We start from the raw sequence: 27208 nt of genomic DNA, 5'->3' as shown, positions 1-27208 counted from the left end.
CCCCCCCCCAGGCTTGTCAGTGTTTTCAATCTGATATTTCTGCTTAAGGTGGTTTAGACGTTGTCCTTGCACTTGGAGAATAAAAACAATCCAGCATATGGTTTGTGAATTCTATGGAGCAAATAAACAGGCTGTTTCCCACCACAGGACACAATTTAACAATTAGGTGGAGATTAGACAAGTGAATCAAGGAATCAACAGCATAAATTAGCATCAGGAATTCAGAAAGAGAGTAGATTGAACCACTTGTTCATTTATCCTGGACGTTTTGCCATTTGAGCTGCTCACACCCCTCAGCAGTGGGGCTCACAGCTGCTGGGGCAAGGTGGGAGGGGGGCCGGGCTCCCTGGGGCCTACGGCAGTCAGCCCTTAGTGCTGCCAGAACTGCACTGCTGCATCCCCAGCCCTCAAAGCCACATGGAGTGGAAGGCGGCTCGGAAGAGTTTTCTTGAAGGGTGTGTCTGAGCCCCTCACCTGCCCACAGATTTGGTTTCATTGCCAAGCAAGGGATGTTTCACTGTATGTTTCTCATGGACTTTCCCTGGCCTGTGCTTCCTGTCACCGATTTGGAGCTGCCCCGTGAACGTGTCCAGATACCGTCTGCTCACCTGGTCACTGCGGTGTCTGTTGGAGGAATATATTCATGCCACTCAATGGGGGGATGTGGAGAAGGGTGGCTGAGGAAGGATGGCCACCTGTCAGCCAGCACTTGCGTCATTGAGGGGCAAGGCTGGAACTATGAGCTTTAAGGTGTCGCCAGCCCTGCAACTGCGGGGCTTTTTATGGAGGAGGGGATGCTTCGAGGGGCGGGCCTGGGAGCTGAAATGCTGCATCCTTTTCAGGACCAGCCCCCTCCAACCTCCTTTTTTTCCAGCATTGAGTTCAACCGCTTGTGCCGTGGTGTTAAGGTGACACAAGCAGCCTCCGAGTGGGGCTCCCAATTCAGTTGTTTTCATGAGCCTGTCTCACTTGTCTTAATCTTCCTAGAATCCTAGCACACTGGACCTGGGAGGGACCTCGAGAGGCCGCTCCCCTGAACTTGGTTTCCAGCTGAGAATTGCTCCTTTCCCTGCTGAAGCATTTTCCAGTGAGCCCTTCAGAAAGGGCTGAAGCATTGAATCAGAATTTACGATTTCCCTCCTTCCTTCTCCCGCTCCACTTGGTCTCTCCCCCTTGTTTCCTGAGCCTACAATTGAGAGAGGGTTTTGTCTCCATTGTAGGAGGCGAAGATGTAACGCCCGTTCCTGTGCCTGAGGGGGACGTGGATGGTGGCAGAGAACTCAAGGTAGATGGTGCCCCCTCGGTGCCAGCCGCTGATGGACAACCACTGCCCGAAGGGGCGCAGGGGAAGCCAGGAGAGTTGCTGTCAGAGAGTCTGGGGAGTCAGACGGGTGCGTCAAAGAAGAAAGTGAGTATCTCTGAATGTGCTGGTGCGGACTGTGCACTGTGCAGAGACCTTGGGGATTCTACACATTTCCCTGCAGTGCTGAATTGGGTAAGGCCACGAGGTGCTGAGTAACGTGAATCAAGCAAATAACATCTCTGCTTTCTCTGTCGCTCTCAGAAAGGGGTGACTGTCACTAATGCCTTTTGCTTATGGTCTGGACCAGCGGTGGGCAACCTGCGGCCCAAGGGGTCTCTGTTCGTCCCTCGAGACAGTTTGTTACTGTGGCTCGCTCACAGAGTGGCCAGGTTCTGCTGGCTTCTGGCTGTCATTGTTTTTCTTGTTGATGTTACTACAGTGACATGCCCGTGCGGGGAGGCATGGGCGGTTGTACCCAGCAGTGACAGGGAGAGCTGAGCTCTCCCTCTGTCGCCAATCCCAGCATTGCTACGGTGCAATCGGCACAGCCTAGGTGCACAAGTGCAGCGTGCAAAACTGCCCTCTCCCGGGAGACCCTTTTGGTTACGACAATCTGACAGCCCACTGCGATGGAGGCCGCTCATGTGGCCCACTCACTAGCCGGGTTGCCCATCGCTGGTCTGGAACCACTGACCGCATTTTCTTAAAGGAAATCCTATTATTATTTTAAAATAAATAATTTTGTACCAAATGATGTCTCCGCGTAGGGAGCTGAGATACTGAATCCTACAGCTCCCCCTAGCAATATGTTGAAAGCTTCAGGATTAACAATCTCTCTGTCCAAAGTCAATAGCTGCTTGGTAGGGGTGTCACCCAATGCTGCAGCATTAGGGCGGATCTACACTAGAAGCCTTTGCCAGTAGAATGTTCCTTAGGGACGTGATTTTTTTTTTTTTTCCTTTTAGTGACGTGTCTGTACCAACAAAAGCCCTGGGGTAACAATTGTTACACCAGCCAAAAAGGCTTTGACGGTATAGCTTCCTTTCTCTGGGGCTCTGGCCTAAGGAAGCTATACTAGCAAAAGCATTCTCTTGGCGGTACAAGTTGCATCTGGGCTAGGAGGGTACGCTGGTGCAGTGTGGTAAACCTTTGCTCAGTCGTTTAATGTCACGCTCTCGTATTACTAAAAACATCAAATGCCTGGGAATACGGATTCTTAGTTACTTGCATTTCAAATCCTCTTTTATTGTGACGTATAGCAGAGGACTTAAAGGTTGTCCCAAGCGGGCTCAGGCTGCAGAGCTGTTTCGTTGCCATGTAAACTTCTTGGCTTTGGTGACACCCCAAGTTTTGGGACCCACCCAGTGTCCTAGACCCAGGCTTCTGCCCAAACCCAGGCGTCTATACACTAGTGAAACAGCTGTGCAGGCTGAATCCCAGGAGCCCAGCTGCAGGGTAACACTCCTGTAGTCCTAGGCTAAGGAGGGGGGTTCGTGGGTTACAGATTGTTGTACAGTTTGAATCTCTTTAGTCCAGCACTCTTGGGATCTGACTGGTGCTGAGCCAGCAAATTTGCCGGACCATGGGAGGTCAGTATTGTCTGGCAGCATCATTGCTTCGTTAGGGGTAACTGAGCTAAAGAACAGCCCAGAACACTGCGAGCCAGGCCTGGTGGCTGTAAACAAACTTTATGGGACCGTGGGAAACTTGGCCACGCCCACAAGTGGGCATCCAACTCACTCAGAGCATGCCAGACCATGGGTGTTGCCGGACTAAAGAGGTTCAACCTGTACAGTAATAGGCCATAAATCTCTGGGAGCGACATGTCTACAGCAACACTGCAGATCCTTATTTCCATTGTCACGTGGGTCCTGTAGGGACGGCAGTCTCTCCTCCTCCAGCATAGTGTGCTGGTGAGCCAAGTGGTAGCTGGAGAGGGCGCGCTCGGACGCTGTGCGGATAACATTCCCAAGGAGCAGCAGGAGGAAAATCTGACTTGTTTCAAGTAGGGAAAATAGGAAAAGCCCTCCCCACTCCGCAACGTACGAATGTAAGCTACAACTAACGAGCAGAGTCTCACGTAATACGCACCCCTGCCCTGGTGGCGAAATATCCATTAGCAATTACTCCCGTCCTGGTCTCTCTGAAAGCAAAGCCCTTTTTCAGCAGACAGCAAACGCTGCAAGTGGTGCAGTCTGGAGGGAGTTGGAGGATGCTAATCCCCTTTCCAGAAAGAGGAGAAAGGAGAAACCAGTCCCATTTGAGGAGAGCAGCCCATCTCCTACCAGCCCGTCGCAGGTAGTTCTCGTGTAGTTCCTCAGCCCGGGGCAGCCTAAGCAAGCGCCTTGCCCTGAAGCCCCAGTTACTCGCACAGGTGTCTGGTCTGGGTCAACCGCTGGATGGCAGCCTGAAGGGAGCAAACTCGAAAACTGCGCGTAGCAGTTTCCTGAATGGTTCCTGCCTGAAGCTCTGGGCAGAGGAAATGTCTGTGATTCCCGGCTGTCCGTCGTTCTGGTTGTGGAACCCAGACTCTGCTCAGGCTCTGTGCTAGCAAACGAGGCGGACGGGTTTGCTGTTTCTCTTCTTCCCTCACATCCCTCTAACTCCGTTCCTCCTCCAGCTTAACATTGTGCTTCGCAGGAGCTGTGCGTGTGTGTTCACTGCCCTTCGCTAGGGCTTGTGCTTAGTTCCCTGTGATCTCGCCGGGTGCTCACTGGAGAGACAGACGCATGAGGTGGGAAGAGTCCCTTTGTTTTTCTTCCTACCTGTCTGAGTTGTAAACCAGCAAACAGGCCCACGGAGAAGATGGGGAAAGGGAGCAACTGCTCTGGGACCTGCCAATTCAAAAGGGCCCGGGGCTCTGACTGCCTCCAGTCTGCTCTGGACCCTTTAAATTGCTCCTGGAGCCCCGCACAGTGTGCTCCAGGCACTGAGTCAGCACTGAGGGCTGCCTGGGGGAGGTACCGGTGGGGTGTGCTCCTGGCACCCTGGAAGGGCTGGCTGCAGGAAACTAGCTCCACCCCTTCTGCTGGAAGTCCCGCCCCTTCCAGGAGCACTGAGCAGGTCTTCCCGCCTTGCCCAGGGGCCCAGTGAGTAGCTCAGCCCCACTGCCAGCAAACACGGCGACTCCAGCCTGGGCTGGACAATTTTGCCTGGCAGTTGGGTGAGGAAGGAAACCAATTTGTTTTGGAAGAGGTCATCGGAGGCTTCTTAGCCAGGAGGAGGCTGGCTTCAAGGAAACTCGCAGCTCCCATTCTCTTGCTTTCAGCCAGTGCGTCCCTTCCAGTGCTCCAAGCCCCCACGGCCTGTCATCTCACCAGATGTGTGGCCGCGTGTTGTGACACTGACCCTTTCTATTTCCTGTGCTCAGTCAGGGGCATTGAGCAGAATGTGTAGAAGTTGTTTGTTTGACACCTGTGCGAGTGACACAGCGGCTTAGCGGTAGCAGCTTTTAAATCAACAATAATAACCCTTCCCTGCCTACCCATGGCTCCCTACTTACATTGCTTGGGCCCTAGATTTCACCTTTGCCGAGGAGTGAAATACTCACATAAATACAACCAGCTGTAATAATGGAGCAGGTGAGAGCCTGGCAGGAAGGCTTACTCGGTGTCCTGCTCAGAGCATCATATTATTATTTGTTGCATACAAAACTGTTCATTCCTAAGGTTTCCCCCAAAGACTTACCAGCCATAGGTACAGGTCTCCCTTCCTTATCCACTGAAATACTGCAGCTCAGAGATTGCTGCATGTGTAAAACAGCAGTGCTATACCTAGAAGAGTCTAGGCCCATTATAAAGCACCCCTTTAAAAAAAAAAATTATAAGTACCCCCCGTACCTACAGTTTTCAGACACACACAATTTTTTTCTACCATTGCAACACATTTGTTTAAACAACATAATTGTAGCCAGGCGGGCGATGACATTTTTGGGTGTAAAAAGTACACAAATAATAAAGCACTGTAAAACTTAAAACAAAAATTCCGTTTTCTCCAAATTTCCATTGTGTTGACTTACCCCCCTCTCGAGTACCCCTACGGAGACTGATACCTCTGGCTGAGAAACACTGCTCTAGGACATGAAGAAAGGAAACGTGAAATGTCCACTTAAAATAGCAGAGTCTAGGTCAGAGTCTTGGTAGCAGCATCTACCAAGTTTTGTATTTGGTTAGGACTCTCCTAGTTTTAAGGAGTTCTCACAGAGCCTTGTTCTTCTCTCTGAACTAAGCTGTGATTTTGTTTCTTCCTTCCAGTTCCCCTTTGTCTTACAAATCAGAAAGGGTATGTCTACACTACCCCGCTAGTTCGAACTAGGAGGGTAATGTAGGCATACCGCACTTGCAAATGAAGCCCGGGATTTGAATTTCCCGGGCTTCATTTGCCTAAGCGGGGAGCCGCCATTTTTAAAACCCCGCTGGTTCGAACCCCGTGCAGCGCGGCTACACGGGGCACGAACTAGGTAGTTCAAACTAGGAAGCCTAGTTCGAACTGCCTAGTTCGTGCCCCGTGTAGCCGCGCTGCACGGGGTTCGAACCAGAGGGGTTTTAAAAATGGCGGCTCCCCGCTTAGGCAAATGAAGCCCGGGAAATTCAAATCCCGGGCTTCATTTGCAAGTGCGGTATGCCTACATTACCCTCCTAGTTCGAACTAGGAGGGTAGTGTAGACATACCCAAAGTGAGAGCATAAGCAAGGGTGTTTTAGGGGCAAGGCTTTGGGGTATGACAGAGGCAGGCTAGTTGTTCTGCCTCCCTTGACGAGGACGAATGGGATGGAGGACATACCAGGTATGTTACGGGAAGTGGTGAAAACAGGATTTCTCCACTATGAGTCAGCCAAGGTGTATCTGTGTGTTTTCCTTCCCTACATAGAAAAAGAGAAAGAGAAATAAGAATAAGAAGAATCCTTCCGACTCTGGGCTTCAGGACTCTTTGACCTCTGTAAGTTCAGAACCTTATAGTCTGGACTCTTTGAGCTCAGAATGGGCAGCTGCAAAAAGTCCAGCCCAAGAAAGCCAAAACCAAGAGAACGAAGCGGCCAAAAGAGAAGCTGACTCATTTCCCCGTAATGACGAAAATGAGATGAATGGGGACGGTTCCCAATGCCCCATGGAAAATGAAGGTCAACGTCCAGAGAAGCTTGTAGGAGACCATCCCAGCAGCAGTGACACCAGGCACCAGCCAGAGCAGAGTGGTGCCAATGGTGAGCTTGCTCAGCCTACAGGCTCCATGGCCACAGAGGAGAAGATGGACTATGTATGTTCCCCAGGTGAGGAACCAAAGGCCAGAGAGAACAAGGGCTCTGGCGAGAAGGACAGTGAGAGCAGCCCTGCTGAAGTTGACCAGCCTCCAGGAAATAGATCGGATACCCAGACTTCAGGGCGGGACAGAGACGGGCTGGCTTCCAAAGAAGAGGGAGAGAGTGCGCCTGTGGGGCTTTGCTCCAGTGTGGAAGCCCCTCAGAGTAAGGACTCCGCTTCTTCTGCAGATCATCCCAATCAGAAGGTTTCTGAAGCGAGAACGACACGGAGCAGGAAAATCGAACAAGAGCTCAAGCAGCAAGCAAGTGCTCCGGCTGCAAAGGTAAACTGCCACGTGGGCAGCTGAGTCTGGTAGAGTAAGCGTCTCTCTTGAGCTATGAAACGGTCACTGCAGTAAAATGCAACCCGTTGGTTTCTGCCACCCCAGCCGAACTCCCTGGCGAGATGGGCAGGAAGTGGGGGGGCACGTGGCGCTATCTTGCAGGAAGTGGGGGGGCGCTGTCTTATGATGGGGCTACGGGGTGCTGTCTTGCAGGAAGTGGGGGGAATGGGGTGCTATCTTAAGGAGGGACATGGGGTGCTATCTTTCCGGAAGTGGGGGGGATGAGAGGGTGCTATCATGCAGGAAATGGGGGACGACGACACGGGGTGCTGTCTTGCCAGTCAGTTTGCACAGATGCATCTTACATCTGTGAACGTCTCTGTTCACCTTTAGTTATTTCCAAGGGTTTGAAGCCTTATCCTTAGGAGAAGAGTCACTATCTGACAGTAGTCCAAGTACGTTTCCATTGCTGGGTGATTTACTAACCCATCTTGGGGTTAAAGTCTGTCTTCCCCTTTCCAAAGGCCCCTTGCTTTCAGATGCATCTCTGAGCAGAACTTGGTACAGCGAAATGAGTGTAATTTTCAGAATTGCTCTTGCCAGTTTTCTCTGTTCGTAATGAAGCTAGTGCAGCTGTTAAATGGCCCAGAATCCCTGTCCGTAGAACCTAAAAACCACATTGCCCTGAACTTGTGGTCCAGTCTACACCATCCCCTTGATCTCGCACCAGAAGTGTGTATACATTGCCTTCATTATGCTGGCTTGCCACCTCCTCTGAACACGGGACTCAGTCCCAGAATGGGCCAGTTGAATGGTAGATTTCTGTTAGAGATTTTCTCTTCCTTTTACACCTTCTCCTCCAAGACCCCACAAAAGGGTGACTTTTGCCAGCATCAGTATTAGATTCCATGTAAAACCTTGTCCGAACACTCTCGCAGCTCTGGCTGCTAGATTAGTCAAAAGATTCCACCTCGTTTCCTCTGGCCCTGGGGAGTGAAGAACTGACCCATCTTTGGAACCGAACTTAGCCCAGGTGCAGAACACTCACTGTCGGTCCAGCGGAATCCGTTTTGAATTGGGTTGTTAAGCATGCAGATCGTATTTCAGATATCACATGCCATCCTGAGCCAACCTGGTTGGTTCCTGTTAAAGTAACGTCTTTGCGGCTCATTGCTTTTGATTCATTCTGTATGTCTGTGTCACAGCAAGTGGAAGCAGAAGGCAAAGGAACCCCAAATAAGGAGACACCAGACGAAATGGAAAAGATGACAAATCAAACTAAGACAGTGGAAGGTCCTAAAGATTATGCATCAGCTGTTTCAGGCAAAGACAAGAAGCAGCAGAAAAATCAAGAAGCCAGTGCAAATAGACTTAAGCCAAGGTAGAGTATGCTTCGCTATTTTTTTAAAGTGCTGTTGAAAATAATGAGGTCCAGCCAGTAGCTGCTCCAGGGTAATTGTAGGTGGGTGAGCTTCCTTTTCAACATAGACTAGGGTTAAAACAAAAGTTTCCTAGGGCCTAAATCCTCCACAACATTTTACATGGGGCTTTCTGCTTTTGCAATTCAGTGGAGTTACGTCGAGGAGAAGGGGTCTGGTCATGACCCGCCTCCCGGCAAGGTGGCAGCGGAATTCTTTCGTTAAACTGGCACCGTGGATGTGGGGGCGGAGGTAGGGTTAGCTACATCACTCAGCAACGTCACTGGATTGGCCTAATTTTCTGTCCAGGCCTTAGGTTCAGTGAGGTCGAAAGATATGACATGGCTGTTCCAGATGGGAGGAGCCAGAGGGAGGGATCGCTCTCTGGCAGTGAGACCCAGCTGTTCGATGGGCACGGTGAGGAAGGTGGTTGGAGAGAGACAGGGCAGGAAGTGGCTCCATGAAGAGAGTCAGAAATAAGCAGGGCAGTTGAACTGGATTTTTCAATGAAAGAGGGAGCCAGTGACGTTGCTTGACGGGTGACGTGCTGCGATCAGAGTCCTTGGTACGTGACCGGGAATAGGCAGTAGCGTTATCCTACACATGATGGACTCTGGCCAGCTGGGTCTAGCACCTGACCTCTAACATCGCTTGTCCAGGTAGAAGGGATTGCAGTTGTCCGAGTGAGCGTGGATGGAGGCTCTAGTGACTATTTCTTTACAGGTGGTCAGAGCTGTGGCAAACCCGACATGGTTGTGGTTTGGTGGTGGGCAGATTGCAGAGCAGTGGGGGTGGGAATTATTTTTGATGGGGGGCCACTGCAAGGTTTTGGAGAGTGGTCAAGGGCCGCACTTTTCTATGGAGGGAGTGTAGGATCTGGGATGGGGGTTGGGTGCAGAAGGGAGCTTGGGGTAGGGAACTGGGGTGCAGAAGGTCTGGGAGGGAATTTGGGTGAAGGGGGGGGTTAGGACCTGGGGCGGGGAATGGGGTGCAGTGTCAGGGAGGAGGTTGTGACCTGAGGTGGGGGTGTATGGGATTGAGGGCAGGGTCTGGGAGAAGGTGTGGGTGGAGGAGCAGGAGTGCAGAGAGTTTGCTGACATGGGGCAGAAGGGGGAGCGAAGGGTTGGATGGAGGAGGAGGAGGTGGGGTACCAGAGGCAGGCTCTGGCCGGGAGGTGCTTACCTAGGTGGCTTTTGGCCAGCCACCCAGCAGGTTCCCACTCGCACGCTAAAGCAGCCGCTGTGGGAGCCATGTGCTTATCTAAACGTCGCAAGCCCTGGGATGGGGGCTCTGCATTCTGCCTGCCCAGCAAACACAGCCCAGGCGGCTCCCAATGGTTGATCTCCAGTCAGCAGGAACTGTGAGATTGTGCTGGGGATGGGGGCAGCATGCGAAGCCTTCTCCCCTGCCCCGACTCGCAGTCTTCAGAGAAGCACCTGGCTCCTGCAGGTGGTCACTTTGAGTAGAGTGTGGGGGCAGGGCAGGAAGGGAGCCTGCATGGATCCAGCCCATGGGACGTATTTTGCCCACCCATGCATAGGAGAGGAGGGAAAGATAAATATGCCAAGGTCAAGAATGATGCAGAGCAACATAGAGATAAGGGAGGCATGAGATTAATTGGAGAGTGCTACTTCATCAGAAATTGTCTCGCTACATTTCATGGCAACGATGTTTTTGCATCCAAAATGTGGGTGACATAATCACTGGATATAGCTTTGGATAACATACTAGCCTGTTTCCCATCAGACAGTGACTATAGTTAGATTACAGGAGGGTGTTCTCTGTCTGGCTATAGAAAATGCTTTATTCCTAAATTTATGTGAGCATCTAATACTCTGGTAGGAGAATACTCTGTATCGGCTTTCTTATCTGGCCAGATGTGGGGAAGTTTGCAGTGAAACTGATGTTAATGCAGTTCATGAAGTTGGCTACAAATAACTAAACAAACAGCTGTTGGCTCTCATGGACTCTTTTTTTTTTATCACAAAAAATATTTCAGTAGCATTTTAACTCTTTTCTCTGTCACTGCAGTCAGGTGAATCTTGGAGAGGGCGTCACAGTTTATTTCCATGCAGTATTGTCTAAAGACTTTAAGCTGGATCCCAATCTTCATAAAGTGTTCATCCGGGCACAAGGAATCTCAGGATATTCGAATTGGCAGGATAACATCTGTGAACTGGCCTGCACAAAGTAAGTACCTTTCTTCCAGGTACAACGTGGTCTAATTTTAAATCCGGCTTTTTACTTTTGTAGTATTTTGTCTCTGCCCTGGCTGCTAGGGTTTTTCTTCAGCAATCCTGTTTAGATGAGGGGAAAAAAGGGTTTAATGTCATCTTAGCTAATGAGGCACCCCTTCACACTTAGTGTAGAGAGACACAGTTTAACATTGTCACAGTCATGCTAGTTGGAGTTAAACTGTGTCTGCACTTGATTGCGTGTGGGGGAGGGGGTTCAAGTCACATTAGTGGAATCACTAACTCAATTTACAAAAAACATCTTTTTTTCTTAGTGTAGACTATGGATGTTATTGGTTAACTGATTAACCAGTAAGCTTACTGGTTATGCTTAACCAGTAGGGATTAGAGCAGCCTTGCGGATCCCGCCTGGGGCAGGGGCACTCCAGCCTGTTGGCGGCAGGTGTGGGGGAGCACTCCCTCCCTCCCGTTCAGTGGATTAATCAGTTAAACTTCTCATTTAACCGGTTAATCAATTAAATGGGATTTTACATCCCTAATCTAGACCAGTGTTTCTCAACCAGGGGTATGAGTACCCTTAGGGGTACTCAAGAGAAGTCTGGGGGGGCATGTCAACACAACTGAAATTTGGAGAACTGCATTTTTGTTTTAAGTTTTTACAGCACTTTATTATTTGTGTACTTTTTACACCCAAAAATTTCATCACGCGCCTGGCTACGATTAAGTTGTTTAAACAAATGTGTTGCAATGGTAGGAAAAAAAATGTGTGTCTGAAAACTGTACTGGGGGTACTTATATTTTTTAAAAGGGGGACTTCATTTAAAAAAAAAAAAAAAGTTGAGAAACACTGGTCTAGACAAGGCCTGTGATCTGCAATAAGACTTGGCTGCATTTATGTAGGATAATACCAGGGCCTCATCTTTTAAAATGTGGACCTAGGCTAATATTTCATTTAGTGATTTGGAAAAACTGGTTCTTTCCCCTTTGAACCTCCTTTGTAGATCTGTGGTATTTTCATGGAAGTGGGGCCTTTGAACACGGTGAGACCAGAGCCCTGTCACTATTACGGAAGCACCTAATGGTGATTCCAAAGTGAGGATTGTCTTTTAAAATGGGTGATTAAAATATTGGGTTTTCCCTAAAAGGTAGGTGGCCAGTCAGTTTGGAATTTCAGTTAGTTAATTTGGTCCTTTCAATTTTCTAGGTGGTTTTTATTTAGTTTCTCAGAGTTGGCAGCCTTTAACCATCCTGCACACATACTCCTTCCAACATCTGTGACTATTTGGGTACGTCTACACTACATGGCTCCGTCGACGGAGCCATGTAGATTTGTTTATTGGGCAAAGGGAAATGAAACGGCGATTTAAATGATCGCGGCTTCATTTAAATTTACCTGGCTGCCGCGCTGAGCCGACAAACAGCTGATAAGCTGTTTGTCGGCTCAGCGCGCTAGTCTGGACGCTGCCCTGCCGACATCAAAGCCCTTTGTCGGCCACCCCGTTATTCCTCGTGGGATGAGGTTTACCGGGGCGGCCGACAAAGGGCTTTGATATCGGCAGGGGAGCGTCCAGACTAGCGCGCTGAGCTGACAAACAGCTGATCAGCTGTTTGTCGGCTCAGTGCGGCAGCCATGTAAATTTAAATGAAGCGGCAATTATTTAAATTGCCGCTTCATTTCCCTTTCCCTACAATCCTAATCTACATGGCTCCGTCGATGGAGCCATGTAGTCTAGACACAGCCTTTGTGTTAGAGAAAAATAACATAGGAGTGAAAGGGGCAGAGTTAAGGGTGTGGTGTATGGTATTTGTGGTAATAAGGTGTGTGCGCTTGTGTGTTGAAGAATTCATGATCTATACTATTACGTGTTTTAACTTCTCAGTTCTTTTAAATGTGTAAGTAGAAGGAGTGTACGTGTGAGGGTATGTCTACACTAGCCCCTAGTTCGATCTAGGGAGGATAATGAGGGTGACCGAAATCGCAAATGAAGCGTGGGGTTTAAATATCCCGCGCGTCATTAGCATGTTCCCGGCCGGTCGCCATTTTAGAAATTGACTAGCCCGAAGTAACTGCCCGCGTCTACACACGGCAGTGAAATGGGATTCTGAATTAAAGCCCTAAATCGAATTAGCTGTTAAACCTCATTCCAAGAGGAATAACAGCTAATTCGATTTAGGGCTTTAATTCGGAATCCCGTTTCACTGCCACGTGTAGACGTGGGCAGTTACTTCGGGCTAGTCAATTTCTAAAATGGCGACTGGCTGGGAACATGCTAATGATGCGCGGGATATTTAAATCCCACGCTTCATTTGCGATTTTGGTTGCCCTCATTAATCTCCCTAGATCGAACTAGGGGGCTAGTGTAGACATACCCTGAGAGAGAGAGAACCCTAACTGCTTCAGACAATACCTATCACTGGGTTTGTAGGACCATAGCTCCTAGGACTCCTACTCAGGGACCCGACCCCCTTGCCCTAGGTGCTGTGCAAATACAGAACAAAAATGTGTGTCTGCCCCACCGAGCCACAGTTGAGCTGGAAGAAGAAACTAGCTCCATAGAATTTAAAAGAAATACGCTGATTATGGATCAAACAAGAAGTATTTGCTAGGTAAGAGAATATGTTTATAGTCCTAACATAAATAACAGCCTTTGGTACGCACAAAACTGAAGAGCCCAAAGCCCCAGTTGGGGAAAGGGAACTGTCTAGTTGTCACATTCAATTTCTGTTGCTGGATAGTGTGCATGAGCTCATTGGCTGAAGTCCTATTTGTACCTTCCTTAGCTGGATATTGGGGCAAAAGATCAGATTTTTAATGAAGGGATCATTTTAAGTCTTCTCCCTCTTTTTAAAAATCGGTACTTGGGGAAGGGCAGCCAGTACCCGATGTCTGATGCGCCTGTTTTCCTAGCGAGCTGCCACTGTTACACTTTGTCGTCCTCAACAGGGACCTGGGAGAGCATGGACTCCTCATCGAGGGTTGTGTGACTGTTTCCAAGGACAGCATGAATAAATCGATTCCCTACAAATATTTTATTTCTCGTGGCAAGAAGAAAGAATTTGAATTTATTTACAAACCTTCGCCGGAAGGAGTGTATGTGAATCGCCTGTTAGTCATACCATCTAATTTTCTCAGCTCAGGAGGTAAGGTGATTTCCACAGAATGAGACTGTTTAGTCTTCTTCATAATTATGCATGGTTAGAGAGCTCGTATTTGCCAGAGGACACTGATCTTGATTAGCCTTATCTGTGACGACAAAGCCATGTGAGAAAACGCGGGGTCTTGTGTAGAAATATGGAAGGACGGACTTGCATGAAATAATCTAAGGCAAACGATTTATCTGTCATGGTTTCTGATTCCCCCATTTGACTTCACATGTGAGAGGCTTGATCCCAGGGGCAGCCTGATGTTTGATTATTAATGAGAAGTAATTGTAGTACAGTAATGCCTACAGGCCCTCTCTGAAATCGGAGGCTTCATTGTACAAGTGCACTAAGGGACAGTCCCTTTTTGGAAGAGTTTAGGATCTAAAAGGAGAAGTCAAAGCAATGGTGGGAAGGGAAACACACACATGGAGGGAAGTGACCTGTGACCAGAACTCTGGTCTCCTTCATCCTACACCAGCGAGCTGTGCACTGGCTGTGCCGTGCTGGTCTGCTACCAGGCACGTGAGGCAGCAGGGGAATTGAAACACATGCTGCTTTTCTCGTACATTAAATGCATACAAATTATTTCCTTTTAGCTTGGCACCAGTATGATGATATAGTGTGCACTAAACCCTCTGATGGCTTGGTGAGCCGCTTTAAGAGTTGGGTTGGATGGAATGATCGGAAGAAAAGTGTCGAGAGAGGGAAGCAGATAGCAGCAAAAATTATGCTCGAGACCATCTTCAGCATCCTCACCGAGTGGACTGACATCAACATGAAGAACTTCTTTGACCAGTTGCATCAGTTTTACCTAGTAACTAAGAAGCCAAGGGTGTTTGAGGGGGAACCGAAGGACTGGACATCGCTAGATTTTGGAGAGAAGCAGGTATTCTAATGACATTTGATGGCTTGTTGGGGAAGAGGCTGAAACTGAGTTATTAATATGCTGGTTTAACTTTTCTGTTGAGATCCATAGTCCAGCAATGGGCAACCAAGACTAGTGAGTGGGCTGCATGAGTGGCCATCCTTTTTCTCAGTGGGCTGCATGATCTGTGCTAGGTAACCCATGGCCCACTAGGGTTCCACCTACAGCCTGTACACACCCCCTTTCTGCCCCCTTACCCCACGCCTCTGGCACACTTGGGCATTGGAGCCCCACACTTCCTCCTACTCGCTCCTTCCCACCACTTTTCAAGCACCGTGAATCAGCTGATTCACGCTCGGTCCTGGCTCCTCCTCCTTCCTCCCAGAGCTTGGAGTTAGGGATGTTAATGGGTAATCAGTTAACTGGTGATCATACCGGGTAAGTAGTTAACCAGTGCCCTGGCCAGGCTGGAGCCCCACCACACTGTTGGGCCTGTGCCCAGCCGGGCTGAAGCAGCCCAGTGTGTCGCACTGTTTAACCTCTTAACTTTTTGACTGGGATTGTACATCCCTAGTTGGTGCGGGGACAGAGCGTGAATCAGTGGATTCATGGTGCTCTGAAAGTGCTGGGGGGAGAGGAAGGAGTGAGAAGTGTGAGGCCCCAGTGCATGAGAGGAGTGTAGAGGAGGGAGGCAGACAGGAGTGTGCAGGCTGCAGATGGAACCCCAATAGGTTGCCCACTTCTGCCTGAGTCGGTTTTGTCTCCTGTGATGGATGTAATGGATGCTTTTCTGTGGTGAGATGGGTGAGTTGTGTCCTAGGGGGATGCTGGTATTTCCCTTGCACAAACTCCTACGCCTTGAACTTCTGGCCTTCGTTACAGTATGAAGTTTAGCGACCAGCACTTGCTCGCCAAAGGGAGTCACAACATGGGGTGTGGTACTTGTGGGATGGTCTTAACAGTGTTGATATGTCAATTTATAACCAGAGTTATCACCCCGCTGAGAGAAATAGTTTGGCTCCTGTCTCAAAGCTGCTGTTCCAGGCTCTTTGTAGACATGCATGTCTCTGTGTCGATTACACTAGGCTCACCTTTGTGAACTCATCTTTGCAACTGTAACAGCTAGACACCATAGGTGCATCTGCACAGCAGGGCTTAACTCTAAATAAACTACGCAAATTGAGTTACATGAATTGCGTAGCTTATTTCAAAATTGGGAGCGTCTACACAGCACTTATTTTGAAATAGAGCACTCTTCCTCTGACTTCCCTTACTCCTCGTACAGTGAGGGTTACTGGAGTCAGAGTAAGAAATCCTCCAGCTTGACAGTATTTCAAAAGTATTTCGAAATAACTGCCAGCTGTGTAGACGTGGACTAAGTTATTTCGAAATAATGTTGCTGTGTAGATGAACCCTATTTGTTTTTAAATTAAATTTTGAGGAGCACAAGATATTTGCTTCAGAGCGATGCCAATATGGCGCACAGACATGTCCTTGGTGTTTCCTGACTAAAAATATTGGTAAATGATTTTTTTTTAACAAGTATTTCCTACCATATCTCACTTTTGCATATTAGGTGCTTATTTCTAGTCTAAGCCAGGCCCACTCTGGGTTATGAGGGTATTGTATCACATTTTCACATCTGACTGAGCTAGATTAGTCTGGGTTCCTTCTGGTCTTCATAATCTGCCATCAGGAGTCTTCACAGAATGTTTCACCATCTCTTCAGGGCTTCCCCTCCACAGATCTTCCAGACAAGCTAACCACGTATTTAACTTTCTTTTTCTGGTGAGCTAGGAAAGTGGTGATTTTTTAAAGTTTCTGACTTTTTTTTTTTTTTTCTTCCACCATTCCCCGTCTTTGGGCTCTCTTCCCCATCTGAGGCCTAATCTAAACGCTTCATGAATACAAGGTGTCCCTGCTTGCTATAAGTCGTCCTGGTTTATATCAGTTTCGCACTGAAGTCATAGACACTTGTAGGAGCTGATGTATTATAAGTCCTCCCATTCCCTGCTCTTACATCATGCAAAAAAAAATAATTGTGCAAATGGAAGTCAGCCGCAGGAAAAAAATATCCCGCTTTACGTCGTTTTGCTGTACATCCACGTGTTTTTGAACATGGCTTGGATGTATAGCAGGGACGCCCTGTAAATGGAAAGAATGATTTATTTGGTGTGGGTGGCCTCCTTTAGAACTGAGTGATGCTCTGCTGGCTTTGGTCAGAGAGAGGGTTGGTTGAGAACAATTTCTCTAGCTGAACACGCTGCCTTTCTTTACTGCTAAGGGATGGCCCAGCTGCTGCATTTTTAAAAAATGCACACCTATGCTAAAGGCAGCCTGAGGCTTGACTGGCTTTTCCATGCCCAGTGAAGCAATATCTCAAGTTAGACTTGAATGCCTGGTATTAAATGAAGGAGAATGGCTGTTCGCGTGGTGCCGTTAGGACCAACAGAGCAAAAGGTTCAGTTCTGTTCACGTGGAAGATGACTTCATCTAACCAGGGTCACTTTGTCAGTCCATCTGCGGTGGCCAGGCATGATGAAAATCCAAACATGCCTTTCTAGCATCATAAGCAGCAATAAATAGTTGGGATTGGTCCTGCCTTGGGCAGGGGGCTGGACTTGATACCTTCTAAGGTCTCTTCCAGCTCTGTGGTTCTATGAAATAGACCTTTGCCCTGCAATAAGCCAATCGGCAACTATACCATTGGATACCCTTGTGATAACTCTCTGAGGATTTGTGGGAAAGAGAGAAATGGCTCCCTTTCCCCCTTTCCTCTTTGTTTTAGGTGAAGGAGCTACTGGTGAATTACTTGAGAAAAGTAGCGCAGCCGTTTCTTGATCAGAACAATGCAAATGCTACACCCAACGACGTGGCCGTGAAGAGCCGGTTGGGGGTGGGGCTGATCAGTGTTACACTGGGGGAATGCTATGAACTTCCGACATGCAAAGAGGACCTGAGTCGTGTGTGCAGCCTCCTGTGTTTGGAGCAGAAGCCACAGGACGTCCTACTTCATGAAATGACTCACGCCAAGGCAGTGTTTTCAGTGGTTAAGTGGTAGGTGTTTCATCAGTTGTGGGGTGTGTAAGGTGGGGGTGTGGCATTTAGTGCAGGTGTGGAGTGACTACATTTACAAAAATACGTTTAGCCAGAGGCAGCCATTAACTGGGGGTGTTCCTCTTGCACTCTTCTTCTCTGGATTGAGAGTGAAGTTAGTAGCAGTCAGCAAGAATGTGAGAGTGGCTAGACTGGGTCAGCCCAAAAGTCCGTCCTGCCTTCCAACAGTGGCAAGTGCCAGATGCCCCAGAGGGAGTGAACAGAACATTCCCAGGCTCTGACAAACAGAGGCCAGGGACACCAGAGGCTAGGAGTTCAGAAAGAAACAGGAATCCAGCTGGACCACAGATGTTCGAGGATCCAAGAGTCCCAGAACATTGCAGGAGGTGGAGGGCGGGCTTGGGAGCCCGGACGGATGCAGGGGCTGGGGGGGGGGGGGGTGGAAGCCTGGCATGCAGCCCAGCTGGGTTGGGGGAAGGGAGGAGAGGGACAGAGCTGGGAATGCTTGGTTTGTGGTCCAGCTGGTCTTGGTGGGAGGTGGGAAGCCTGGCATATGGCTCAGCTGGGCTGGGGAAGTTGGGGCGGGGCAGGGCAGGAAGCCTGGCAGGGCAGGGGGTTGGGCCAGCAGCAGGGGGCCCAGAAATTACCTCCCCTGGTCTGGCAAAATCTCTCATCCGGGACCAGTCAGGTCCCGAGGGTGCAGGACCAGGGAGGTCCAACCTGTACTTATTAGCTGTTCCTAACGTGGATGATCTCTTACCCATTCTAGCATGAAACAGTACTTGACCCATGTGTGCCAGAGATGCATCGATGAGCAAGTTGACGGGTGGGTGTGTACCCTCCCTGTGTTGCACTTTTTCACTGCCTCCTTTGGCCTCCATGAATGCTTGAAGGTGGATAAGCCTGAAGAGATCTGGGCAGGCCTGGAAGGTCTTCCGTTCATTGAATTCAGGAAGAATCAGGAATCGTTTTATAAGAAGTGAGTTTTCCAGAGTTACTTACATTTTGAAGTGCTTTACAAATAATAACAGCCCCATTGCTTAAAACTCTTGGCGGCTTTACTCACATAGCTACAATTTACTATGTCACCTTCAGTGGTTTGGGGTGTATTAATATATCTTTCAGTCTCATCGTGTTTTAGACTGAAAGTCTGTGAATGCGTCTTACTCTGCCTCCTTCTGTATTCCGCGCAAGGTATCTGCATTGTGTGCATGCGTTGAACGGAATGGAATGAGCTTGTGGACTGTCCTATGTAATACTGGGTGTGTTGAAGAAATCCTGTGTTTTTTTTCATAAGTTCTTCTGTCAAGGTTGTTTTAACTCTCATGTGACAGAAAACGAACTCATTAGGAAGTCTTAATTTCTCAGAGGATTTCTTTATCTTCGTGCTTAATTTAAGCATCATAAATGTACATTCTTAACAATTTCAGATACTTTTTTGGTGCGCTCTAATGAAATAAAGAGGCTTAAAATAAATACAATTTTGTGTGAGTCCTTTTGGCATTTTGACATGTAAGATATTAAATGTCACTGCAATACATGCTGGAATTGTGTTTTCTGGGGTTTTTATTGCTGCTAGCAAAAGCACAGTGTCTTAAGTGCATAGTAGTGTAAATATGGTGCTGCTGCTATGAAATCTCCAGTAAAGAGCAGAAGCTGCAGACCATCCTACCAAGGGGATGAAACACGGCTCTATCTCTGTTAAATCGGGTACCATAGATGGTGTTGCCTGTAAGCTGAGTGCTTGGGCTACCTAGGAGAGATTCAGGACCCACTCAGCTGATTAGCAGTGACCACAGGATCTCAGCCAGCAGCATGTGTTTCTTCTGGTGGTGCACATCTGCACATGCTTTGGTGCACATAACAAAATGTATTCTGCCCATGGTTGGAAAGAATTAGAGGGAACATTGACCATAGAGGTCAATCAAGGACCTGAGCAGACTTTTCCCACTATAAGTTAAATGCTGTGTAAAATATGTTTCACGTGAAGACACTGGTAGCCAGATTCTGTCCATTGTGGCCCCCCTCCCCTTTTGGGTCTTTCTGTTGCTTTGGTGCTTCAGGAGTGCGAAGGTTGCCCACGGGCATTTCCTTGGTGTGGGAGCAATATGGAACTGGCGTATGGCACCCAGTGTCGCAGTCTGGCAGTTCTGGGCTGTGGAGCAGCCCATGTGCATTCAATAAGGTGCCATAGATTTGAGCAGCATCCCAAGGTCCCTGCACAGAATCTGGCCCAAATATAAAAGCACTTGTTTTGGGAGACTGTGTGTGTCTAGGAAGAATACGTCCTTTTAAGTCTTTGTCTCTTATGTTACAGCTTTCTGTGCACTGTCCCAGTTTCTGTATAGTTCACAGCCCTCCCTCTTTTTTTTTTTTTTTTTTTTTTTTTTGTCTTCAGTGGGGCACTCCTGCAGCTGATGAAAGGAAAGAAGCACTTGATGGACGTAGACAGAACACTGGTCAGATCCTGGATCAGCTTGCTACCTCTGGGGGACATGGCAGAATTTTTGACTCATTTTTCTGTGGAGCTGCTGGACTGTCTTCTAGGAATATATTACAGGATGCAGAACACCAGCATCGCATATCGCAGTTCGGAGGTTTGTCATCTGGCTACTTTAACCAAGCAATGGTAACGTCGATGGTATCTGTGAGAGTGGTGTTTAACTTGCTGGAGAGCTTTTGAAAATCCCATTAGGCAGCTGTTTAGCACCTAATTATCTTTGAAAATCTGCCTCAACTGCTTTATTGGAAGTCATTTCTGGGTTATATGGACTGGGACATAAAAGGGTTGGAGAAGACAATTTTCTTAGCGTATTGAATTTCCTGAGAATCTAGCTAGAGTGCAGAGCAAATCTGTTTTTGAGGTAGTATTCGGAATTTGTCTGAAATATGTTGCCCTACAGTTCAAATGGATATAGGGGGCTCACTATAAAATTGGTAATTTTTGCATTTAACATGGCACCTTTTGGGGGGGGGGAGGGGGAATTTTTTTTTTTATTATAGATCATCTGTATTCATATAAAACAGGACCATGGATAAGACAGGGTAGAGACCTTATGTTTACAGATGTAAATGATGCCATGTTTATGCAAATCTATTTAACTTTGGCAGAAATAGTAATAACCTGGATTTTTTTTGAGTGGACAAAATGACTGGGAATATGGCTGCAATTTGTCAATATTAATTTGCAGGGTTTTTTAAATCAGATTGTTACAGAAATCAGTGAAGTTAATAATAGTGATAGTACCTATCTCTTCTATAAAGCTTTTCATTAGTAGCTCTGAGAATGCTTTGCAAGTGGGGAAACTGAGGCAACAGAGCCAAGGCAATGATGCAAACTTTAGAAAATCTTATGAGGAAAGTTGAAAAAACGGGGCCTGTTTAGTCTTGAAAAAAGAAAACTGAGGAACAACTTGATCAGTTTTCCAGTATATAGGTAGGACAAGTAGTATTGGGCTTAGTCTGCAGCAGGGGAGATTTGGGGTAGACATTAAAAAAAGAAGTTGCTAATTATAAGGTCAATTGAAACCCTGGCCTAACTTTCCAAGGAAGGTTGTGGAGTCCCCATCATTGGAAGACTTTAAATCCAAGTTGGACAGATCCCTATCAGGGATGGTCTAGAATCTGACGCAGGGAATCTTTTTTTGGGTCGGGGGCCACAGAAAAATCAGTTCGGGGCCACACACAAGTGTGAAGTGCAAAAAACCCCCAAACAACCCCCCCCCCCACACACACAGATGTGGCCCCTAAATGAGAAGGAGAAAGATGCTCTGCACATTCCCCTCACACACCAGAGCCTCCTGGGGGCCAGGCAAATAGATTTTGTGTGCTCCAGTCCTGCAGTAGGCACAGGTTCCCCAATGCTGGAGGGTGGTGGGGGGAGCCCTGAGTCTTGGGGGCCGGATCCTGGCAAGTCAGCCCCCGGGCCTGAGATTTCCCTATTCCTGGTCTAGATGTTCTTGATCCTGCCACAGTCCAGGGGGCTAGGCTTGATTGCTTGAGGTGCCTCCTAGCCACACGTTTCTAGATTCTATTCTGTACAATGACTTGTCCAAGATCAGCCCGAGGGCGAGTGGCAGAACAAGCAATGGAACTCCGATCTCCACAGTCCCAGCCCATTTTAGGACAATTGTTAGTTCTGTGGGTTAATTGTTGTTGTGTCTTGTGTTCCCAGACGGTGGAGAAACTTTTAGAAACGCTATTACGTGTCCTGGATGGTAACCAGCAGAGGTAAATGAAAGGCTTCAATACACTCTTCTTAAAGCTAACTCGCCTTTTGCCTTTGGCACTGAACGCTGCCTCGCCTGTGGGGTGAGGTTCTCTATGGACAGTGTAGCGCTCACCTCATCGTACGGATTTGCATTGCATTTACTGTCCAGTGACCTGAATGCCTTACTAGTTCCAGATATTTCACAGGCTCCTCTGTTTCCCGCCTCTTGTTGGAGAAGGCTGGCTTTTTGTCCCCCCCCCTCCTTTTTTTTTTTTTAAGGAAGTTAATTTGAAGATGTTGAGTAGGGGTATGAAGGGGAAACTGGTTACCTGGTAAGCATGCTTACTGGGTATGGGTTAACCGGTGTCTAGGAACAGCCTACCATGGGTGGAGGGCTGCTTTAGCTCCAGGGAGTTGGAAGCTGCCTCCCTTTTCCCCTGCAGGGGGCCAGGAGCAGAAGTTGGTCTCTCCCGTGTGAGGGGGGCCAGCAGCAGGAGCTGGGAGTTTCATGCATGGGGGGCTGAGAGCAGAAGCCAGCCTCCCCCCCCCATGTGAAGGGGCTGACAGCAGCAGTGGGAGCAGAAGCTGCCCCTCTCTTCTCCCACGTGTGTGGCTCCTGTTGCTGACCCCGCCCGGATGGGGGGCAGCAGTGGCAGCCCACATAATCGGTTAGCCAGGCTTTTACATCCCTGATGTCGAGATGTGTGACTGTACTAATCTCCCTGCTAGATGCGAGTTCCCCAACTGTGGGCCAGTGCTCAGAAAGTGGCTTGTGAGTCTTGTCCGTGTGGCTGACACTTGAATTGTTCCAGGTGATGATAGCTGTCACAGGCCGACACGATTGTGTGGAACAACCTTGTGGAGGGCTTGGATTATTAGGATGAAAATGCTTGAATTTTACACCATATTAGGTGGGGAGCTAGTGCAGACAGTGGAGCGGCAGGGTCAGGGGCTTTTGGTGTTCTGTGTTGTTGAATAGGCAGCTGCTCTTCTGAACCAGTTGGAGCTTTTTGGAGTCAGCAGCTTCTTCCCAAGATATAAAGTGTTGCAATAATCAACCCTTGAAGTCACCAATGTGTGACTTAGAGTGGCAGAGTCAGTGAGGACTGGCTGTTGGCTTCTTGCTAACTTTAGGTGAGAGGGTAACTTACCTGTCATAGCTTTGGGGGAACTGGGTAGCAATGAGGACTCCAGATGGGCCCTTGAACTGTACCATCTCATTGAATGGAAGGCAGAAGTCCATGATGGAGGACAGATACTATGGAGGTGGCGAGTTCTTCCAAGCATTTACCTCAGCATCGCCCAGGTGTTCTGTATCCAACTGATGATGACTCTTGAGAGCTGGGAGATTGGGCAGCTTGTGTTTTATAGAACGGAACGTAGAGTGGAGAATCTGTCACATATTGCTAGCATTTCAGTCAGTTCTTTGCATGATTTTTCTTTTGGCTTCATGTAAATGTTTGGCTGTCCGTAGAACTTCATAGGTAAAGAAGTTGCCCATAAAACCTTCTGGTTCTTTTTTAAAAATTCTCCTTTTTCATAACCTGAAAGAATTTGAAGTGCCCTGCACTGAGAAATTTGTTTCTCTTCTTTGTTCTCCTTATTTAGGATGCAGCAAGTGATGCAAACAGAATTTCCAAGACATATCTGCCTAAAACTTCATCAGATGATCTGTGTGAAAGCAAAAGAGTTAAAATATTATACGTTACCTGCTACTACCGCTGAGATCATTTCAAGGATTGCAAGACTGGAACCGTTGGATGTGAGTAGTAGATACGTAATAATTTGTGGGGTTTTTTAGAATAGATGTGGGGCGGTAACTGTATTTATTGTATTATTTTCTAAAACTCATTTTGATTGATGAAAATTTTTTCTACAAAAAACAAACAAACACAGACCTGCAATAAAACTGTACTTTCCAGAATAACACAAAGCCATGTAATTACTTCGATTCTTCTGACCCTTTTAAAATAGTACCTGTTCTTCTGAGGCCCCTCTGCATTATATGTTTATAAAGTATAAATTATTATACTTAGGGCCCTGGGGCATGCGGGGCTGGGGGAAGGCAAAAATGACGAATACGTCACTCAGGACTGCCATGCTGGCTGGTTGCTCCAAACTGCAGGGCCAAATGCTGGGCCCGGCATAGTTGCTTCGGTTTACCATACCCTAGGGGCAGCTCTGTAGGGCCTAGATTTATAATTCTGTAACCTTTTTCTCTAAAAAATCACTTTGTAAACTGCCTCATGGTCCATATATGGATTAAAAGGCAATTTATTTATCTATCTTCTGATAGGGAAAAACCGATATTAGCCCTATGCTGAACAAAAATTCCTTTGCCATAGGAATCAAATGGTAGTTACTCCAGGTTAATTAAAACTCCTGGGGTCAAATAAGAACCGCTTAGAACTCAGTTGAGGCAATTAGGTTAATTAAAGTAATCTTGGAGGTAATCTAGAACCAACTGACACAGTTAGATTTGATTGGGACACCAGGAGCCAATCAAGGAGTGGACGGAACTGGTTAAAAAAACTCCTCTTTAGTCAGATTAGTGGTGCACCAGGAGTGGTGGGAGAAGGATGTGTTGCTAGAGAGCAGGAGCTGTAGAGACTCTGGCAGGTACCAAGAGGGAGCCCCACAGGCATAGAAGCAAGAGGCAGGGAGAGTCCTGTCTGGGGGAACTGCTTCTTTGAGCCCCGGAAGTCTGAGGGTTGTAAACCTCTGTTATAGGGAGATAAGCTGAAATAAGAAATCTAGTCCGTTGCCTCCACATCCAGAGAGGCCTCTAGAGATTAAAACTAGGTTTACACAACAGGGGAAGGTCAAATTAAGATTCACAACTCAAGCTCCATTAAATGCATAGCTGGAGTCGGCATACCTTAATTCGAGTTTCCCAGTGGTCTCCACAGTGGGAGATTGACAGGAGCAAATGCTCCTGTTGACTTCCCTAACTCCTCTTAAGGAGCAACGGGGGCGCCCTCTGAATTTGATTTAGCGGGTCTTTACTAGATCTGCTAAATCAAACTCTGATGCTGCCACAGTTAATCTTCCAATCTTCCATGTAGTGAAGACACAGCCTAAGATTTTTCCCCCTCCCTTTTCCACCTGCTATGCCAATGATGAGAGTGGCTAAATCAGACTATGGATTTGCCCTTAAGTAAAGGGGTTAGACTGAGAACTGTGGTGAGCCAGCGAGGCAAGCAATGGTTTGCTGTTTTCCCCAGACAGGGGGAGCGAATATTCAGTCTATTGCTACCTAGAAACCCACTGTGTGAAATTAGGAGCGTTGTCACTATAAATGTTTATGAATCTTGGATTCTGTCTCCCATCTAGTTAGGGGCACTGCAGGGGTAGTCTCATAGTGTGATTTCCTTTCATTTTTTTCTTCCCATCCCATAGAATAGAACACTAGACCTGGAAGGGACCTAGAGAGGTCATCGAGTCTAATCCCCTGCCCTCACAGCACGACCAATCACTATCTAGATCATCCCTGACAGATGTCTGTCCAACCTGCTCTGTGATATCTCCAGCAATTTATTCCAGTGTTTAACCACCTGGACAGGCAGGAAGTTTTTCCTAATGTCCAACCTAAACCTCCCTTGCCGCAATTTAAGCCCATTACATCTTGTCCTGTCCTCAGAGGCCAAGGAGAACAACTTTTCTACTTTCTCCTCATAACACTCTTTTAGGCACTTGAAAACTGTTATGTCCCCTCTCAGGGTGCATCTACACAGCAGGGCTTAGCTCAATTTGCATAGCTTATTTCAAGTTATGTCAATTGAATAGTTTATTTCAAAATTGGGAGTGTCTACACAGCACTTATTTTGAAATACAGCACTCTTCCTCCGACTTCCCTTACTCCTCGTGCAATGAGAGTTACAGGAGTTGGAGTAAGAAGTCCTCCAGCTTGACAGTATTTCAACATTATATCAATATTAACTGCCTGCTGTATAGATGCGGATTAAGCTATTTTGAAATAATGTTGCTGTGTAGACGTACCCTCTGTCTTCAGTTTTCCAAACTAAACAAGCCCAATTCTTTTAGTCTTCCCTCCTAGCTCATGTTTTCTAGACCGTTGATCATTTTTGTTGCTCTTCTCTGGACCCTCTGCAGTTACTCCACATCTTTCTTGAAATGTGGTGTCCAGAACTAGACACAACACTCCAACTGAGGCCTAATCAGCACAGAGTAGAGTGGAAGAATGACTTCTCATGTCTTGCTCACAACACACCTGTTAATACATCCCAGAATCATGTTTGCTTTTTTTGCAGCAGTATCACACTGTTGACTCATGTTTAATCTGTGGTCCACTATAACCCCTAGATCCCATTCTGCAGTACTTCTTCCTAGACAGTTGCTTCCCATTCTGTGTGTGTAACACAGATTGTTCCTTGCTAAGTGGAGTACCATGCTGCCACCTAAGTTCCGAGAGACCCAGGAAGGAGACCAGTGAGCGCTCTCCAATGTGGATCTTCTCTTCTGTACCGCACAAGCGACAGGGTTTTGTACTTGGGGTGGTGTTTTGAAGTGTGTTCTGTTTAAATCGGTGAGATACTGCTCTGCTGCTTAGAACAGTTTTTTTCTTTCCTGTGTAACAGGGTTCAAGAGATGAAACGACGCAGAAGACTCCAGTGATAGAAATGTTCCAGAGAGCTCTGTCAGACACCAGAAGCTGGTTTCGGGGGGTCCTGAAGCAGTATTTACTGCAGGGACATACTGATTCCATTGTGACATTCCGTTTTCCTGATGAACTTATGGTTTGTGTTCTTGAATGTAGCGCTTTGGTACATCCCTTCTTGGGTAATGCTGGGATACATTGGTTAGTTACGCTGTCTTTTTGGTAGGTGTAACTGTTGCATCATCTAGGATATAGAGCAGTAAGCATCCAAGCCTTTCAGCCTGAAGGTGGAAGGTATGTTAAATGTCAAAGGTCCCCAACCAGTACATTGGGCCAGATTCTCTGCTTTGGTGTTCTCTGTTAGGATATGGCTAAAATGCAGGGATTTTTCAGGATACCAGAGGTATCCCAAAAAAACTCCACCGTGTCCAGGGAACACGTTTACTCTTCCGCTTTTTTTTTTTTTTTGAGGAACAGCAAACACACTCTTTCGGAAGCCACTGTATTCCTCTCTATACAAGGAAGAAAGGGGCTTTCGAAATGAGGGTTTTTTTTTCCTGACATTTGGCCCAGTCTAGACAGGCCAAAAGTTGGAAAAGCCTCTTCCAACAAAAGTATCGGAAAAAGCTATGTAAAATGCGGCGCGCATTTTGCGTAGCGTTTTCTGACAGAGGTAGTCTAGACATACCCTTAGTGCTGCTCAAGGAAACAAAAGTTCCCCACAGTTAGTGTATCCCCGACAGGCGGATCGGAACCTGGGACCTTTTGGGCTTCATGCAGGAGCCTCTACAGCTTGAGCTAAAAGCCAGCTGGCTCTC

The 27208-nt window shown here is 47.6% G+C and overlaps 1 protein-coding gene across 8 annotated transcripts in view; it reads left to right on the top strand.

The window, feature by feature from the left end:
- The window catches only part of RNF213 (ring finger protein 213), a 104255-nt gene that overhangs the window by 8340 nt on the left and 68707 nt on the right, over positions 1 to 27208 (top strand). For 3 of the 8 annotated variants that reach the window (XM_075904095.1, XM_075904094.1, XM_075904096.1), the window contains exons 3-15: positions 1221 to 1495; positions 3470 to 3601; positions 6173 to 6883; positions 8089 to 8264; positions 10333 to 10491; positions 13441 to 13637; positions 14237 to 14526; positions 17294 to 17562; positions 18332 to 18541; positions 19961 to 20159; positions 21737 to 21792; positions 23381 to 23534; positions 26371 to 26529. In XM_075904095.1, the coding sequence (XP_075760210.1) occupies positions 1221 to 1495; positions 3470 to 3601; positions 6173 to 6883; positions 8089 to 8264; positions 10333 to 10491; positions 13441 to 13637; positions 14237 to 14526; positions 17294 to 17562; positions 18332 to 18541; positions 19961 to 20159; positions 21737 to 21792; positions 23381 to 23534; positions 26371 to 26529 (2987 nt within the window). The remainder of the gene's footprint in view (positions 1 to 1220; positions 1496 to 3469; positions 3602 to 6172; positions 6884 to 8088; positions 8265 to 10332; positions 10492 to 13440; positions 13638 to 14236; positions 14527 to 17293; positions 17563 to 18331; positions 18542 to 19960; positions 20160 to 21736; positions 21793 to 23380; positions 23535 to 26370; positions 26530 to 27208) is intronic. The other 5 variants (XM_075904097.1, XM_075904100.1, XM_075904098.1 and 2 more) reach the window with 5 other exon arrangements.

Source organism: Pelodiscus sinensis, chromosome 20, assembly GCF_049634645.1.
Source record: "Pelodiscus sinensis isolate JC-2024 chromosome 20, ASM4963464v1, whole genome shotgun sequence".
Taxonomy (NCBI): Eukaryota; Metazoa; Chordata; order Testudines; family Trionychidae; genus Pelodiscus; species Pelodiscus sinensis.
Note: the sequence above shows the minus strand (reverse complement) of the source record. Positions and strands in the feature narration are given on the sequence as shown.